This window comes from Calypte anna, chromosome 1 (assembly GCF_003957555.1).
Source record: "Calypte anna isolate BGI_N300 chromosome 1, bCalAnn1_v1.p, whole genome shotgun sequence".
Classification (NCBI taxonomy): domain Eukaryota; kingdom Metazoa; phylum Chordata; class Aves; order Apodiformes; family Trochilidae; genus Calypte; species Calypte anna.
In genome coordinates this window covers 85694848-85714118 of record NC_044244.1, presented here as the reverse complement: position 1 = coordinate 85714118, position 19271 = coordinate 85694848, and the positions used below count along the sequence as shown (strand labels likewise).

Genomic DNA, 19271 nt, shown 5'->3' with positions numbered 1-19271 from the left:
CACTTTGTTTCCACAGCTCCTATGCAGAGATCAGTTTGTCCCAACTGCTCTGGCAAATGGTCAAAAAGCTGGACATACATGTATGGTATGTTACAAGGAAGAAGGCTGCTATATAGCTAAGATGCCACACAGGCAGCTTAAAAAGGGAGACCTTACTCTGCAAGCATCAGCCACCTCCCCAGGGTATTGTGTATAATATAAACTGAGATTGTCAGTGGGTGTAATTTCTCAGGGCTACACAAGTGCCTCGCCAGGAGGGGGGGGACAGGTGGTAATTTGGCCCTCAGATCACATCTGGACATTAAGAACTAGGAAAAAGCAATCTCCTTCCAACCTTAGGGAAAGCTTAAAAAAACTCAGCCTACGGAGACTGTACCCCAACTAAGATGCCATTCCTGTCCCTTGTTGTACCACAGAGAAGGCCAGTCACACCTGCCAAGTCTTTTTAATTAAGGACAGATGAGAACTCTGGCAGCATCCTTGTTGCAGGGAAAAGAAAGCATACATGCATGTGTAGGTGTGCCCATGCAAAGAGTGTAAGGACACCAAGCTGACATTTCCTGCATAACTACACTAGATCAGCTCTCATCCCTGGTGATCCCCAGAGCAACAACTGAAGAATTCACCTACAGCAGTGAAAGTAATGAACCCAGGCCAACCACAGTGCAATCTTCTGCTATGGTCTAGGTAGAACACCCAAAAATAAGGAAACGCAAGTCCCACAGAGAAAGTGTGCAGCTTCTGCTCCAAATATTGCCACCCATCAAAACCGTAGAGTAAGCCACTGTCTCACTCGTGTCCCACCTCACCATCCCTGCTCAGCCCACATGGCTCCAGGCTGTTGTAGGATGGCAGCATGGTCACTACAGCCTCAACAGTGAAGCGATGTGGAGCACCAAGGCCTGGCGACTCATCTTGGAAAGCAGCATTATCCTGATTGCTTGGAGAGGCTCCCGGTGGGGAGAGCTGCTGCCGGGAGCGGAACCAGCGTAAGGCCAAAATAAAGGTGATGGCAATGAAATCCAGAATCAGCTCAGCAAGCTCCATCACAGACAGGACAGAGGATCCAAACCAGAGGCTCCACTGGTTCCCAAGCTGGGACAGCAGAGTCACTACCTGACAGAGACAAAGAAAGGGCAGTGAGGAGAGCCCTCGTTCCAGCCTTTTGCCTCCCTGCCTGCTCCCACTAGCCATGCCCCTGTGGTGCTGGGGACTTCCTCCCACCGTGCCCTAGGAAAAGAGACTGGATAGTCAGCAATGCTGCTGGAACAAACGACTGTCAATACAGAGGGACATCTTGTGGTAATGGGCTAGAAAAGACGTGTCAGTAAAGTGTGTACCGTGAAGGCTGGGGACTCCCCATTGGTCTTGTAGTTCCACTCCTCAAAAAAGATATTCACTTTGGCAACTCCATTCCTGTAAATAAATGGTAGAGCTCAATAACCCCAAATCTACAATCCCTGCATTTCTTGACTAAGCTTAATTGTCTTCACTGTTCCATTCTGCCCCCATCCTTCTCCTACATATACTATACAGAGGTCTTACCTCATCTCTGCAATTCCTTCATTGTTCATTAAATAAATTTTTTGATACTTCCACTTCTCACTTCTGAGACTGTGCCATGAAACCCATTGTTTGCAGCATCGTATGCTGGATAAGTACAAGCTCCTGAGCTCCTGTGTGGCTGTCCTTCCTGCCTTCACTGACCACACAGCTGCAACCTGGAGCTTACTGCTTTCATATTAGCAGCTGACTAACTGTTTAAGACTCTTCATTTGGATTCCCAGTCCTTGCTGAAGTCTCAGTTTATCTCTAGTGTGAGATAGAGATCCACTGGCCTTGTCCATGGGTCCCATGCCTAATCTCTTCCCATAAGTGATTTAATCTGAACTATGACCCCCAGACCCATATGCTCCCCTGGGATGGTTTCCAGTTCGGATGCAACCTCTGTTTAGGGGATGTTACCTCTTGGATGTGATATTGTATTTGTTCTGTTGCGAAAGCATGTAAAAAACCCAGTCCTGAAATGAAAATGGAATAAATTGTGTTACACAACCATAGTCACCTCCTGTAGATTTAGCACTGATTGTGGTTCTGAGCAGTCCTGGGAGGGGCAGGAAACCCTCTCCTTACCTCTGAGACAGCAGAAGGCCAGCGAGAGTATCCAGCTGACAGCTGGTATTCTGTCATTCTGGAAAACAAAAAGCTGTGTTAGGTTTTAAAGCTGTAGAAGCCACAAGGCCAGGCCTCATGATTCCCAAGCACACCATGAACCTCCCTGCCCCACCCACTTTCTAGTGAGCTGCGGCACAGTTCTCAGGAGCTCACCCCTGAGCTGACAGTGATGCTCCTCAGCCCTTTTGACTTCCTGATGAGAGAAATAACATTTCGGCTTACAGCTCAGCTACTGACTCAAGCTTTTGCCCTGGTCAGTGAATGCTTTCCAAAATCTCCAGGAATAACGGGTTCCCGGTCTACCTGATAGACCATCAAACTTACTTGCAAGGTTTCCGACATTTGTGGAAACAGCCCAGCACATCAGCTTTGAATTCAGCCAAGAGTTTGTAGTAGCAGTAGCCTGAGCAGCAGAGAAAGTAAATCCAGGTAAGCTCACAGTATCTGTATACAAAAGGTGATATATGACAGCGAGGAGAATCCAGAGCAGGTTTCCTTCCACGAGTTCAGAGGGACTAACTATCCAAGACAAGAGTGTCTTTTGGATGTCACACACCACAACTTTCACTGCAGACAATGAGGAGATGTACTGGGACATGAGGTGGACCAAACAGGTTCAGGTGGGCATGAGCATTATGATTCCTCCTGTCCACTTACCCCAGGCAATGTGCTTTGTGTAGTCACAATATTCTGCTCCATTAGGCAAGGGATAGAAGTAATACGCACAGCCACAGCGGTCTACCATGTTGAGCTGAAAACAAGAGCGAATGCAGACCTGGAAGCATAAGAAGAGGAAAAGGTCAAAGAAGGGAACCAAACCCACTGCAGCCTGGATCACATCATACTACTAACAGTGCCAATGGACAAGCATGGCTGTATGGGGACTGAAGCACTTCAGAAAAGTTGGGAAACCAGCTGGCACAGGACGGGTGATAATGTTACCTGTTCAGTGTAGCGGGATGAGTACAGATTTTGCACTGGCACGTCACTGCCATCCTCTGTACAATCACTGTAACTGCCCCCAAGACGCACAGTCATCTCCTAGGATGTCAAGTTACACGAAAGAGTTACTACTTTGCTGTCTTCCTTCTACACTGCCATGCCACCCACTTCTTATACATCCGTATCTGCTCCTCATGCTTTCCTCTGATTGTCAGCTCCCCCGGCTTCCCTCTGTTTCACTGTTCACTGATAAATTGCAGCCACAGGCTTCCCGTCTACTCCAGTAAGCTCTGCTGCTTCCCCTTCATTCACTCCATGTGATTAATTTTCTCCCTTAAATATGCACTGAATCCATGACAACTCATCTGTATCAATCCACTAAGTTAATCCTCTCCCACTAAAGTTTATATCCCCACATCCACAGCTCTTATCCCTGCTGTTTCCTCACCTTTCTCATGCTGATGGAGGTCTCAATACCTGGACGCACATTGAAACCCCCATCATCCATGAACGCAGGCTCATTCTGATCGTGAACCATGACCCTGGCTCCTGTCACCGTGGACAACAGAGGGATGAAATCATTCTGTTCGGTGCGCACCACCAGAGAGAGACCTGAGGGAAGGGCAGACAGCAAGGGATATCATGGCTGGCCATTGTGAGGGCAAGGAGAGAGAGCAGAATGGTTAGGAGTGAGTCCTTACAAGATGAAGGAAGAGAAACATCAACCAGGGCTGCACCAAAGCTAGGCAGCAACAGAGGGTGGCTGGAGAGAGGCCAGAGACAAAGCTGGAGGTTCCAAGAGAGGCCAGAGAAAACTGGATTTATTCATTGCAGCATAGAAAAAGCAGAACTGGGAGTAGAGAAAGATTGGCAGAGACACACCAAGTTGGATGGAAGAAAAGCCTTAAGATTTGTCCTGGAGAGACTTCAGGTGGATTAGAAACACTTAACGTCAGTTGCTGGAAACAGAAAAGTGGTAAAGGAGGAGATCAAGACCAGGCTCTCAGGACCACAGAACTGGAGCTCACTAGAGACTTTAGGAAGGGCCAGTGCAGGTCCAGAGGGAGAAATTAATGGCAGCATCAGGCACTGATAGGAGACAGAGAGAGGCAGTGGGGAAGATGTGTCCATTAGACAGTCATCTCCACATAGGTGAATTCGAGCTCAGGCAAGACAGAGCAGGGCTGCAAACTGCTACCACCAGTGAAAGCACAGAGGGATGCCTGTAGCTCCTCCTGAGAAAAGAGAACTGAGCTGTTCTTCCAAAGAGTGCCTCTCACCCACCATTATTGATCCCAGGCAGTGAGGAGGTCCACAGGCTGCTGCTGTTGTCGTTAAAGGTATAGCAGTTCCCATACAAGGGATGGTGGAAGTGGGTATAATTCCTGAGAGGGGAATAGAAACATTCATACGAGATGAGAAGGGCTGCTACGGCCAAGAGGAAGGGCTTTCTGAAAAGTATGACTGTTTTCCACCTGCAGGGAGAGGGTTTTACAGCAGATGGGTAGTATTTGTTATGTAAACTTGCTGGAACAGGGAAAAGCAATTAGAATGGGCTGTAAAAAACGTCCTGGAGCTGGGCAGGTTTTTACACCAAGTTTTTCATGCAGCCACCTCTTGAGAGCCCAAATGGGTTGTAGTACTAGTAATTACTGTATTATCTTCCTAATATTGACATGACTCTTAGCTCTTCCTACCACTTTTCCTCCCTTGATGATGTGTTCATTTCACTACCTCTCTGGGGCTTTTTGACCATAATGTCAGGACAGAAGTGGGATATTGTCTTTATTGCTTTCTTCTAACAGCTCTCTTTTCCTCCTATTTGTGGGCTGATATGTACCACATTACCACTGCAGAGAGCAGAACAAAAAGACTTCTACACTGTACATCTGCACCCACTCTGGAGTCAGTATAACAAATTTGTGTGAAACCCAGGAAAAATAGAAACCACCCTCTGAAGTCCATAGTTTCAGGACAAAGAAATTGTGACCCTGGTGAATGCAGCCCACAGAAGAGATTCGTAACACATCATCTGAAATGACAGGAACTGAACGAGGGTCAATCCCACCTTGGGAAAGAACCCTCAGACCCAGGCAGAGAGTCAGTGGGATCTTTCCACCACTTACGCCTTGTCGCATGTTGCTTCATTGAAGCGGCAAGCATAGATGAAATTCTCAAAGTCAGACTCATCCAGGGCTTTTGCATCTGGCATCTGTGCCAGGATATTGATATAGTGAAAGCTGTACCACTCCCTCACAGCATCCACCCCCGAGGAGTATGCCTGATGGAAACAGTCCTTGTTGTTTTCACTGCACTGTGAAGAAGAGGAGAAAACCAGTCACCTTGAGGAAATCTAGTCTGGGAGGTGAGGCTGAGGCTGTGGATTAGCTGTGCTCCCTCAGCATGGGCAGGAGATGAACCCGAGTGACTGAAGGAGCTCCACAGGGGCTGCTCTGCTCAACCAAAAGGTGAACTGCAGGATGGGGAAAAGCAAACTCCAAGCATTTCCTCAATGGAAGGGAAACAGCAAGTGAATGAGCATGGCTGAGTAAAACCCAGAAGGACAAGAGCTGCAGTGAGATGTTTAGGGTGATCTGCTGAACATAAATTCTAGGAGGTATAAAACCAGAAGCTTTGAATTCTTGCGTGGGAAGCCCTTCTTTCAGGGTGTGTCCTGTTCCTGTGAGAATTCTGGTTAACTGGCAAGCGATTAGCTTCAGTCCTTCACTGCCTTTTAAAATGCAAACACAGACACCCCGGGGCAAAGAAGGTGATACCTAGGAGCAAATACGACCACGACCACATTTCACGTGGCCCGCAGCCATCCAATACCTTTCTCTTTGCTGTTATTGGGCAACACTGCAGTTTATGTTAATAAATTGCTCTCCAAAGGCAGCAGCAAGGATGATGCAGACTTCTGAAAGGAAAAGGTTTCCCTGGACTATCTAGGTAAGATGCGGTGCCCAAGTCTCCTGGGGCCAGCACGGACAGGGATGAGACTTGGGGAACAGGATTGCATTTGGCAAAGGATTTATCTCTACCCTTATCTATTGTTAGCAAAAGCCAGTGCAAATTACTCAGACTTCTACATAGGGAAAGGCATAGCCATGGGTCTAACAAGACAGAAATACCTGGCCGAGACCAGAATTGGTAGCACACAAGATATGTAGAAATCTCACCAGAACAAAGCCAATTTTCCAGTCGTTCTTGTCCACTGATGGACTGTTTTCTGGCAAGTTGACCAAGTTATCCCTCTTCTGCCTTCGCAGCGGGTGGCGCTGTACATGATGGAGCAGGCTCCTGGAGCTACGCTTTTTTGTGGACTGCGTGGACCAATCGCTTCGAGCCAGAGACATGTTGTAGTCATACAGGTCCAGCAATGTCTGATGCGTGATTTGATCCAGCTCATCCAGCTTCTTCCGGATGGCACTGTATCTAGACAGTGGAGAGAGAGAGGAACCTGTAGTTTTAGGGCTGGATGCGCATAAACAGCTCTGAATAAGACATGTGGCAATGTTTGCAGGGGTGCTTCAGGTCAAATCCAACAGCTCGCTGGAGGCTACATTCCTTCTAGGAGAGAAGTGCATCAGCTTTTGCCCTGTGGCAGTTTACAGTGCAGCCTGCTAACTTATACCACCAAGTAGAGCTGCTTAAAGTAATGTGTTCCTCTGCTCTGCAGCAGCAAATTTCTTTGAAAAGTGCTGCTGCTGCTACAACAGGGCATGGTCAAGCACATAAGGAGAGCAAGAAATGCATGCTTTTATCCTATGCCAGACAAAGCCAAAGCAGTAAACAGCCCTGGGAGTCTATTTCTTACCTGTATGGATTGAGGGTGCAGAGTGTCACGGCTGGGAAAGTCAGCCTGTCGGAGTTGAGGTTGAGGTTGAGGTTGACCGGGTAGCTGAAGTACTCCCTGTAGAGGATCCCAAACTGCCAGTACATTAAGCCGAAGGTGAAAAAGAAGAGAACAGACCAGAAAGCTGTCTTCATCTTATTCTTTTTAGAGCACACCAAGCGGATAGCGCCATGGATGGTCGTGTTGCTGCAGAAGAACTGGAATAGCTCTTGGTAGGAACCGTAGAATTCGATGAGACCCTCTCGCTCCTCTTCTTTCTGTTGCTGCTCTTCTTGCTTACATTGCCTTGTTTTCTCCCCTTCTGGCATCTTCCCTGTCTTCACAGACTCTCCCTAAAGCACAAACTCAGAATTAGGGGGCAGCCCTGCAAGACCACGACTTCGGGGAAGCCGTGCCCGGTGCAAAACCTGGCTCTTTATCACTGTCTCCCCCAAACCTCGGTGCTTCCACACACATCCCCTCCTAGGGGGTGCTTTTACCCCCATCCTAGGCATCCCACCAAGCTCCTCAGCCCTCCATGCAAACGTTACCCCTGCCCAGCCCAGATGACGGGGGACAGGGGGGCAGATCCTCCCCCACCACAGAGCCCCCACGTCCCTCCCACACCTCAGCCCCGGGCCTGGCCTCTCCCCGCACCCCCGCCGGTGCCGCGGCACTGACTCGGGGCACCGTCCCCATGGTGAGCGGCGGCTGCTCCAGCTGGGACCGTGACCAGGATGGGGATCGTGTGCTCTCTCCCCGACCGCTGCTGGCTTTCCCGCAACCTCCCCGACCGGGCTGGGACCGGTTCCTTTCCAGTTCGAGCCAGCACCCCGCCCGGCTCCTGCCCTGCCAGCCTTTCCCCGCCCTCCCCTACTCCTTCCCCTTCCCCCCGGGCGCCGCTCCCGGGGAAGAAAAGCCTCTTTAAACTCTCAAGTGTCCGCAGCCCGGCAGAGGCGGACGAGGGAGGGGGGGGACGGGCTGTGGCGGTGACCTTGAGGGCGCCGGCGGGGGGTCAAGGCGCGGCCGTCCCCCCTCCCCCCCCATGTCCCCTCCCCGGCTCCTCCCTAAGGGAAGCCCTGCCCCGGCCAGGTAGGGCTGTGGAACAGGCTGTCCATCCTCTTCCCACCCCCCACGGAGGGGACGCGGTGCCCCTGAGGTGCTGCAGAAAGTTGGCAGCGCTTGCCCCAGGGGTAGCTGGCGGCAGGGCCGGACGGGACCACCCGCACCTACCCACCCCAACACACACCTCCGGCAGGACCCTGCCCTGCTCACCGACCGGCTGTGAGGGTTTGAGTGCGGCTTTAATCGCCAGGTTTTGATTTTCAAAGGCAAAGCCAAGGAAGATGGAGAGTTTTAGGTGAGCTTTGCTAGAGGGATGGGGCAGGGAAAGCTGGTGGCGACTCGGCCTGTGGTATCGTTGCCTTTGCTGATTCATTAATTAAAGAAATAATTTGCATCTATGATTACCTGGACCAACCATGATTGGAATATGTTTCACTGACCTGTCCCTTTGAAAGTCGTGGGTTCCCCTTATTACCTGGGGCCTTGCAGTGCTTCCTCAGACCACAGAAACGAACACCCATAGACAAGTATGACCAGGATTCCCTGACACTGCCATTACAGAGCCTCTTTCCCAATCCTTTCTCTGAATTATTTTCTCCCAAATTAGGTTTTCACTTCCTTCTTTCCTTTGTAAGTACCTCCTTCAGATCCTTCTTCAAAGTCACCTGTCACTGAATTTGAAACCTTATTGGAGTTAGCAGTGGTTTGACTAGTGATTCAGAATACACAGCCACTTTTGCCTCTCCATATTGCAAAATATTATGCTTGAAAATGGTATGAAGAACACTTTTAAGTGGAAGCATGCCAGGAACAGCTGCTTGTTACAGCCACAATTTAGAGCTTTCCCTTACCTCTGTCCCATGTCAAAAAGAAATGTGAAGCAAAAGCATCTTCTGCAGTTCTAAACTCAATTATACCTCCAGCAATTTATTCTGAACTGTTATCGGTGATGAGAGACAAAATACAGGAAGGGCAGGGGGTATCGAATGTCAATTACAAAGCAGCTTCCTTGGAGGATTAGAGCTCTCCTCCTCGCAGCAGCGATGGTCTGTGCAGCTCTGTACCCCACCTGGGGCAGTGCCATAGGAAATGCCATTTATCAAAGGGATGTCAGCTCTTCTGACTCGTGCTGTCTGTGTGGTTTATGCACTCAGACAGACCTGGACAATGCCTGAAGATGCATATCATGCTTTTGAAAAAGCCTTGTAGCCTACTCCTGAAGCTCCGTGACCATAGGCAGAGGTAGTAACAAATTCTCATCAGTGGTTACAATTACCCGTGCAACCTATGTAGCTACAAATTCAATCTCTTCATAGTGTGTTTCTAACTTGGTTTATTTCCATTATTTTAATTTCCTGAAATTATTCAGTTATACCAACACACCACCTCTCTCTTGCTGGAATTGTACCTCTGCCTTTCTGGAATGACAAAAATGGTTTTGACCATAAAGATACACACTTTATAATTATTTAAGTTAATAGCACCCACAAAGCAACCACAGTTGAATTTGGGAGTGCTGATAGTTATGACTTCTCTGATTTCCACAGTATCTAAAAATTACTGGTTTAAAATTACTCCAACTGGGCTTTTCAAATGAGTTCAGAAACACAGTCCTTTTTGGGGGTGTGAGACAAAGGTAACTTAGGTGTTGGGGTTTTTTTTTTATTTGAGAAGTAATTGAAAACTCAAATATCTGAACTGATTTGCTGTACCTGACTGACAGTATAAAGCTATTTTCTCAGCATTTTTTTGTGGCCAACAGTCTCCATCACTGTGTTGTTTGAGAAAACTTTTGGCCTTCGCCAGTTTGGACAAGAACAGCAGATTATTAGGGTGTACTGTACTGTATATTTTATTTTTACATGTGTATGAATGATGTATGTCATATATCTATGTATCTCTATATGCACATGTAGATATGTATTGTTATATATTCCAGAAGATTTAAAAATTATGTTACATTTTTTTCTAAAGAATTAAAAAACTATTCACTGGTCTTTCAGTGTTACCAGCTGCTATGTTGGCCGTGATTGAAAAAATTTCCTTTTCCCTCTTTCTCATGCTGGTGAGCTGCTGGGGCTGCCATATGTTATCTGCTGTGGTGGCACACCTGAGGCCACGTATCATCCCTGAGGTGACTTCAGTCATAAGAATATCACACTTTGGCCATGGCTTTGTAAAAGTTCTTATTTTCCTGTGGGCACGCAGAGATGCACACATTGACTGCCACATCACAAAGTAACAACAAAAGTATTTTTTAATGTTCCTACAACCAGAATTACCTCTTGATTCCACAAATGCATTTGAAACAATGCAAACAAGAAATCTCCTTTTTCCTTCTCAGCTACCAATCTCAGTCTACATCTGCAGAACATCAAAATTCCCAATGACAGAAGATAGTGATGTGGAACTATTAGTGTATTTCATGAGAGAGGCTCCTGTTGATATTTTAGGTGATTGGATACACTCCTTTCTTGAATATCCCTCACTGCAAGAGTTTGTGAGCATTTTGCCCATCCACAGGTTTCTAGGTATTTATTAGACGTATTGACCTATCAAGGTGATGCACACCCCATGGAACTGGCTTTGACACTGATAGTTATTTTCCCCACCCCCATTCAGGTCCAGCTATTAGATGGTCTTCTGAAATTTCGAATCTCATGTTAGGATGACAGATCTTGCATCAGGGACTACAAATCTTTTACTTTTAAGTTTTGATTCTTAGTATTTACTTCACCTTAACGACATTTTGAATCCCAGGAGCTTTATAGTGAAAAGATCCTTTTTCTTTAGGTGCTTGTCACTAGGTCCTTCTCTTTTGAAATGGGAAGCGCCCTGTTGTTCTGGGCAGTGCTTCTGTATGTTATGTCTTCACAAACTGAATGCATGATTGCTTTTTATTGCTACTGAGCAACCTTTGAGTAAACATGAATCATTTTTAATGGCTTTAAGTTTGAAATGTTTCCTTACCAGCTATGTCTATTATCTGCTTGGGTAGGAAAGTGATAAAGATCTGTAATGCACACAACATTTTAAAATAGAACAAACTTTTTTTCAGCACAGTGCTACTGTGTGGGAAAAAAAAAGTCTCTCTCCAATCCAATGCTTGATCAGTCACGAGGACAATAAATTATACTTGGTTTTTAACTACTCAAAAGACTTTAGTTCAGTGTGGTTCTTTTGTACAAGCACATATGCAGTTGTATTTTCCTCCTGCTGTAAGGTAGAAGCCAGTGATTGTTTTTGCATTAACTACAGCATATGATATTTTTCTGCATTAAAACCAGCAACCCAAACTGTCAAGGAATGGCACCACAGATTGTGCTGTAAGTTTAGAAGTGTTTGGCAAAATGAACACCAGCTGATAGAAACGGGTAGATATGAGGCTATGCTTTGTACTGCCCGTGCTTTTCTGTGGGGAATTACTTTTCTAGGATGCATGGACTCCCTTGAGGAAGACATGGTGATCTCTAAAGAGGATTGTTACTAAAAAGCCGTCAGGCATTTGCAAACCAGTCTAATGTGCTGCTAAATGCCTTCTCCCTTGCTGCCTTTGTAATATGCTAGGTAGCAGTGCTATCTGTCCAAAATATCCATTGATACTACAGCAGCAAGGGCAGGTCTCTTGCACACACTTCCACACCTTTTGTGTGGAGCCTGAGGAGGCTGCTTTTTGGTGTCTTTAGTAATGTGTACCTTGCAGGAGCAGAGTGGCCCCAGGGAGTTCTGATGAACCAAAAGCAAGCTTTGAGGAAAAACTGAAGCAGTGTGCGTTTGGGTTGGAAGAGACCTTAAAGATCACCTAGTTCCAAACCCCCTGCATGGACAGGGACACTTCCCACTCGACCAGATCCCTCCAAGCCCCATTCAACCTGGCCAACACTTCCAGGGAGGGGGCAGCCTCAACTTCCCTGGGCAACCTGTGCCAGTGTTTCACCACCCTCACCCCACACTAAAGAATTTCCTCCTAAGATCTAATCTAATATCTAAATCTACCCTTTTTCAGATTAAAACCATTAGCCTTCATCCTATAGCTACTTATCCTTGGCAAATGTCCTTCCCAGCTTTCCTGTAGTCTCACTGCAGGTCCTGGAAATCCCCATCTTTAACGGTGAAAGGTGGGAGGCTGCAGGGTAGAGCTCATGAAAAGAATATTGTAGGATAAAATAAACCCTGCTGGAAACTGTGAAGGGAACCCAGCTTCTTTCCCAAGGAGAATGAATTTAGCAGAGGTGAACCCCAGAAAATCCATAAGGATCCTTTTCCTTTGCTGTTTGCACACTGCAATGCAGTTCGAAGCCCAACAGGGAACCTGTGTATGGGCTACACATACTGTGCTTCAGCTGTCAAAGCTGAATTAACATCACAAAAAGGAATCTTACTCCCACCTGTTGGCTGTATTGCAGGGCATATTATCTCCTGAAGCAGTCTAGGTGCTGAAGCAGCCCAGTGACCCAGCCCTGTGGTTCCTTAGCTGTACTATTTCATGTCTGAGTCAGCTGCCACCTTCACGACTAATGATCTGTCCAACATCAGAAAATCACTGAGCACTGATAAGGGGCCTTCAAGCTGCATGTGCCTCTGCCACGTTCCCTAAATGCAGGGTCTCATGTAGGATCACTCAGCAATATTGAAAGTACCTCAGATACTGATCTCCACCCGGTCCTATTGCAAAGGGTTTGACTGGAAAATTCCTGCTCACTGGCATAGCTAAGCTAAGACTAATGGCTGCCTGGAAGCTGGGTGTGCAATCCAGGCTGGAACAGCAGAGAGCAAACCTATAGGACTAGGTGTCACCACAACTGATTTCTCTGGCTGCTTTGTCCTAAGGGACAATTAATGAATGGGGAGATCAAGATGGAGCCTCTTTGAGTTCCCCTCTCTTCCCCCTCCTCCCTCTGCCCTATTCTCCCCCTCTTAAATCTTTAATTTCCTCATTCCAGCCCTAACAATATAACTATTATCACAATCATCTGACTCCCCAGGCCTGTGTCCCCACCCCTTTTGTGATCTCTCCTGTGTGTTCCTGGAGATTTGAGGCAGATGCAGCCACCTCAGACCAGTTTTTCTTCTGACATCTGCTGCTCCCCAACCAACACAGATCATAGGATTGGCACAACACAGCAGGCATTTGCTTGATAGACACAGGTGCTCACTGCTGCCCAGCTGGACTTTTACTAGAGCTAATGCTAGGACAACTTAGTTTATGTTTACCTCCATTTTTGACGCTGCCTCAAGTAATTCTCCAGGTGCCCCCCTCAATCACTTCCAACTCAATGGTTTCATGTTGCTTCAGCTTCTCAGCTCTGCTCTAGCTGTGGTGAGCTTTCCTCTGCTGGAATATGTGCCAAAAGTCATGCCCTCAAAAAGGGAATCCATGGGGAATTAAGCCCTTAAGAAGATAATTTGATCTATAAATGCCATTTCTGTTACAGATAAGGCCAGAGTTCATAGCCAAATGGCTTGAGGAAACACGTCCCACCACACCCTGCTGAAAAGGCTCAGTAGAAGGCATCACGCCCCCTCTCCCACCTCCCTTTTAATTGTTCCAATGTGTTCAATTCATTCCTCTGCTTGAGAGGTTTTGTCTTCCCCCACAAGACCTCAGGTTGACAGTGGTGCAAAGCTCTGGAATGGTCCATGAGGAAAAGAATTTCTTTTCAAGATGTCACTTTATAAATTCAAGTTAAGGATTAAGTGATAGGATATGATTTCGCATTGTTTTTATAATGAAGTAATCTGAGGTTTATTCCCTGCAGGGCCCGGAAAGTCTAGATTCATATCTTCTTCTTTTTTAAGTTTTTTTTTTTTCATCCCTTTCTTTTGAGCATAAGAAGTTGGCCAACAAAACAGAAATCTCAGTCAATCCAGGTGACCACTTCTAGTGATATTGGGTGAAATTTCTTCATGATAGTCACTGTCTTATTCTCTCATCTCCTTTTTAACTCTAAATCAAGACTGTAATTGTTTCATATGCAACTTACATATTAAGAAGTTCATAATCCTGGGTAAATTTTGGGGTCAGAAAGAGGTTTTCATAAAGATAGACACACATGGGCTTTTTGCATTGTTTATTACAGAAGCAGTCTTCAGTTGCTTGAAAAATGCTGCACTTCACATAGTCTAGTGCCTTTTGCCTTTCAAGTAAAGAATCTCAAATTATTTGAAGCATACCTCCTGGTATGAGGCTGCACATATTTATCAGCTGAGGCAATTTGATCTTTCATGCTAAGGACTTAATAAGATGTTGACGATATTTCACGGGAGGGCAGGTGTGTGAGAATGATTTAGGTATATGCAAAAGCATAGAAGCAAGAAACAGCAACTGATAAATCAATAGTAAGCAAACCCATGGTTTCACAAGTGTTTGAAAACAGGGAAAAGAAAATAGCAGAAAGTTGTGTTGAGAACAGCGGAAAGAGAGGGAGGTAAAATGAAAAGAACAGTAGCAAGTGAACTCAGAAAGGGAATACCGTGCCCTCCTTCCCTAGGAACTCCATCTGCTTGTGATGGGAAGGTCAGCATTGTCTAGTGACACTTGATATATGTGCTGTCTAGTTATACATCTCCCAGAAGATGACTCAAGCAAGACAGGTTGCAGCACAGGAGGCTGAAGTTAGTCCACAAAGTCTAAAAACAGTGATGTGTTGCCTTTCCTGACTTTGCAGTCATTTCACCTTCTTTTCTGCATCTTATTACTGTTGACCCAAATCTCAGCCTCTCCTTAGCTGTCCATCAGCATTGTCTAGTGCTGCCCTGCTTCACTGAGTCATTGTTTTGACCTACTACATGTCAATGTCACCGTCCCACACAATCCTGTGCCACTACTCTTCATTGTCATACCTAACCCCTTCTGCCACCTCTTGTTACAACACTACATCAGTTGTACCTGGTTGAGCAATATTGTTGTTCCTTCTTCTCACTCCCCCTCTTGATGTGACATCCCAAGGCTCAGTCATAATCCTATTTTCCAACCTGATGTCTCCACTGTTGTTAAAATCCTGCCCCCTCTCTGTTGTTTTTTTCCAGCCACTTCTCATTTTGCTTTGACAACCTCTTTTTGCCCTGTTGCCAAGCACTGATGATCTATCCCAACACTTACCACAACTGTTTTCTTCAATCTATCCAAGTGTGCCAACCCTTTTATGCTGTCAACAACTTAATTCACTCTCTGTCACTCTTTGCCATCCTTATTGACCAGGCATGGCCATGAAAAATGAGATTAAGACCTTTCATGTGGAATATAGAAACCATTGTTCAGCAGGGAAAGAGAAGTCACAAAAATCATATATCAAAAAAGGCTGAGGTTGTCAACCTATAACGGGAAAAGTAAAGAAGAATATAAGCTTTGGTACGTTGCATGTAGAAAGACAATAAGTAAGGTTTAACAAGGCTTCAAGGAACAACTAGCAGAAGGAACCAAAACTAACAGCCGATCTTTCTTGAACTGCACCATGAACCTGCCAGATGTTCTGAAGGGGAAATTGGAGATCAGTCTATGAAAGGAGTGCACAGGGCAGGTAAGCCCATTGCAGAAATCTCTGCATCTGTGTTCGGTGCTTGAGAGTGATGAGATCATCATGCCAGAACCCATTCTTCAGCAGGGTGGAGTTTACCAGTGAACATGTCTCAAACTGAAGTGGCTGCAGGAAAGGCTGTTCAACACAATGGCAAAGTGAACTGTAGCATCTTGCTGTGAGCAATGGCATTTGTCCAAAAGTCTTCAAGGAACTCAAGAATAAAACAGCTGAACTGCTCTGAGTGTGTAACCCCTGTTTACCACACCCACAGTGGGGAGCCTGAATGTGGTCCTATGCAACCTGCTCTAGTTTTAGAAGGGGGCTGGGATAGATAATCTCGAGAGTTCCCTTCCAACCCCTACCATTCTGTGGTTTTGTGAATGCTGGCCTTGGTGCCTTGTCCCAGCCCACTCCTACCAAGAAGGTTGCAGAGATTCCTTGGAGTTCATTGATCAAGATAGAGTAGATGTGGGAAAGTTTGGTGTGATGTCTGTGGTCAGTGTGGAAATCTGTTTCTAGTTGCATGCAAGACTTGAATGAGTTATTGTCTGTCCTTGCCTGGTGGACTATGAGAGAGAGGTTTTACTTTGAATTATTCCATTGCATTAGGCAGTTCACTATCAGTCTGCAGGGGGCTGAGGGTGGCAGGTGAAATTTGAAGCTTCTCAGTCTGAGTATTTGTTAACAAGGTGGGAAGAAGCTATATAAAGGTCATCTTTCCCCACTGCAGGGAGCTGCATTGTTGTAACCCTTCAGGCACAAAAGGAGGACTCCTTCTAGTCTGATCTACGGTGGACTTGGCAACTATGTGTAAGGGTGAGCACAGCTCTCAGGACTTCTGGCATTTTCAGCTATGTCATTCACCAGTGGTTCAAAGGTCTCTCCAGTTTACAGAGCAATCCTTGCCAAGGCTGTCCTTAGAGTGGTGCCTTGCAATGGGGCCACTTACATTGGGTTCTGGTGGTATGTGGTGAGCACCTGCATGCCTGGAGAGGGCCTGCACACCAACCTTCCAGATGGAGAGTGGCCTCTCATTTGCTGTGTCTGTCATGTTCCAGAACAGAGCTTTGACCAGACAAGGCATCTATGCTGAGATGCCTGCTCTAGAGAAGCTCCACAGTTGCTTTGGAAGTGCTGTAGAATGTGCAATTATGCTACAAAGTGAGGCTGAGGCAGACAGGGTTTATTTAAATACATCCAGTTACTGCATGCTCTCTTTGAGGCACATACCAGCTGGGCTTCAGCTATGTTCAGAAAGTGCACCTGAACCAATGTAGTTAGGCTGCTGGATCTATTTTGCTAGCTTAAATTGAAAGACAAAAGGCATACTCAAACAAAGGGAACCTATATCAAAAAGATTAGCTTGTCTTTATTTGCAAAATGACTGCTCTTTCAATACCACAATAGAAGTTTTGGTGTGTCCATATTCACAACACAATGCTGCCACAGCCCCTAAGGAATCTTGTGTTGATTGTAATGCAAAGAACTTGAACTTATGTTTTGGTGGCTGACGAAATCCGTATCAGATTTTGTCTTACATAAAACAATTCTCCTTAAATAATTCAACACCTACATTTAATGTTTATTCATATTGACATGTTATACTTCATAACAGCTTGCTCTAATCAGATAGTGACCAGATTCTTGTGTCTGAATTCACGTGGCCAGGCAGTGATGCCATGTGGCACTTGGCCATGGCACATTTGACCTTGGAGGTCAGCATGGTAGAGATGCAGAATGTATAATATTATTTATCCATGTCTTTCTAGTGCCATCAAGTTTTTCTTTGATGAACGCTTAGCCTCTTAATGGCATTTTCTGTAATAAGTGTTCTATATTTAAAATATAGAACATGTTTTGTTAGAAAATATAGGGAAAAAAGTTGTTAAACATAAGGTCACTTTGTTTATCAGTCAGTATTACTTTTTTTTTTTTTTTTACTTAAAGTTGTACTTTTTTTTTTTTTTACTTAAAGTTGTATGCTTTACTGTTTTCCTGTTTTGAGGCCTTTAGGGACACAGTAATTGTGGGCTTCCCATTGCAACTCTAGTAGGGAGTGTCAGAGAACAAGCAAACAAAATTGAGTGCCATGGTACATTTCTCCTTACAAGGAATTTGGCCACTCCTAATGCACTTCTTCTATTTCTCCATTATGTTTCTTTCCTTTGTGTCAGTTTATGCTCTGTGAAGGCAGACAAACCACAAGGTCTCACTTCTTGTGCAACACAGCCCTTGGGATTTCAGCCAGCATTTAAACTATGTCATTAACTTTTTTTTTTTTTTTTAGTATTATTATTAAAGGACAACTTGGAAAAAAAAGTAACCTGGTCTTTATTTGAAGACCTTGAAAGACATTCTACTGTTTTTATTGACAGATGGCTAAGATGGTCATCATCACTGTTGAGTATATTATGCCTTAATCTATTTCAAACATGCCTAAATATAACCTTGCAGGTATCAGTTCTCACTGTGCCTTTCTCTGCAGGTTATGATGCCACCAATATTTTGTATTTTCTGTGATCCAATTGAGAGAGACTGGTTTAGTAAGACCAGAGTAACGCCTCAAAGTGACCTCTGTTTTCTGACCTTCCTAATTGTTCTGGCCATTTTGCTCTGGATAACCTCCAAGCTTTCAACATAATGAAACTCCATGTGGGCAACCTCTGCTGCCAAGAGGTGTTGCAGCTTCAGGCTTTGCCAGGCTTCCAGCTTGGCATGGTCAGTCACAGGTGATGCTGACTTCTCCAGGGGACACCAGTGAGTTTCCTGCTCTTGGCAGCTGGTCCTTCCTCCCTGCCTGGGCAGGACCCAGTTCTCACACACCCACCACATTATCCGGGGGTCTCTTTGGATCCAGCAGGCAGTATAAAAAGGTCCTGCTCCAGTGGCAGCCTCTGGGATCAAGGGGACAGCACTGACACCAAGGCTCCATTGGAGTGCCCCTTCCTGACTCCCAGGTAGTTCCCTGCTCTGTGTGGAGCTCAGGTTGCCTTTTCACTGGCTGTGGAGGCAAAGAGTAGACTTGACTCCAAAGAGCAACGTGGGAGATGCAGAGACAGAAGTCTACTGTTGGAATATTTATTTATTGGTAAGATATCAAAAATGAAGGGGAAATGATAGAAGTAAAACCTGCTTCCACCAGCAGTTACATTTTGCCCGTGGTCACTCTTAAGTGTTCCCACAGCTCAGGCAGCTGATGGGGTTTTGTGGAACAACAGGATGGAGGCAGTGTGGTGGTCCAGTATTTAAGGACTCCCCACTGGTGTTACTGAGCATCTTAGCTTGCTTGAGTAGGTTCAACTGGCTGAGTGACTTGGGTTGATCTGAAGGGTTTCATCTGCTTTAGTCACTGATCTCACCATTTGCAAATTTTATCAACAACGTTTTTTACAATTGTGTCTTCCGATGCAAAGAGTAAACACCACAGTTCTTGTAGAGAGGCGCACACTCCCAGCAGTGAATGCTTCTTCTTTTTGGACAATTAATTTTTGCCATTGATATGTTAGCTTGTAATTAATCCATATGATGCAAATTAATGCACACATACACTGTTATTTTTTCTTCAGAATTTTCACATTTATTGGTTTGTCAAATCTGTGCCAATGTTTTTATCAACCAGAGGTTACTTCATCAAAAAGAATGAAGTCAGGTTTGTTTCTCACTCTTAAAGAAACCCCCCAACAAACAACTAAATTATTGCTATTTTTATTGCTGAAGCCTTTGTTAGCTAACTT

The 19271-nt window shown here is 45.5% G+C and overlaps 1 protein-coding gene across 1 annotated transcript; it reads right to left on the bottom strand.

The window, feature by feature from the left end:
* Positions 1-789: 789 nt before the first annotated feature.
* Positions 790-7675, bottom strand: SCNN1A (sodium channel epithelial 1 alpha subunit). Its single transcript, XM_008505459.2, has 13 exons — positions 7634-7675; positions 6935-7305; positions 6297-6552; positions 5244-5431; positions 4402-4502; positions 3566-3729; positions 3118-3216; positions 2833-2950; positions 2500-2578; positions 2134-2191; positions 1966-2021; positions 1341-1416; positions 790-1116 (listed from the first exon to the last, which is right to left on the bottom strand). The coding sequence occupies exons 1-13, from the start codon at positions 7649-7651 to the stop codon at positions 790-792; spliced, it is 1911 nt and encodes a 636-aa protein (XP_008503681.2). The 5' UTR covers positions 7652-7675.
* Positions 7676-19271: the final 11596 nt, after the last annotated feature.

Excerpts from the sequence above, each read along its gene's own strand:
- SCNN1A (XM_008505459.2), bottom strand. Across the intron at positions 3,217-3,565 it reads CCTCCATCAGCATGAGAAAG|GAGATGACTGTGCGTCTTGG; the intron begins GTGAGGAAACAG and ends TTGACATCCTAG. Across the intron at positions 2,022-2,133 it reads GGCCTTCTGCTGTCTCAGAG|GACTGGGTTTTTTACATGCT; the intron begins GTAAGGAGAGGG and ends TTTTCATTTCAG.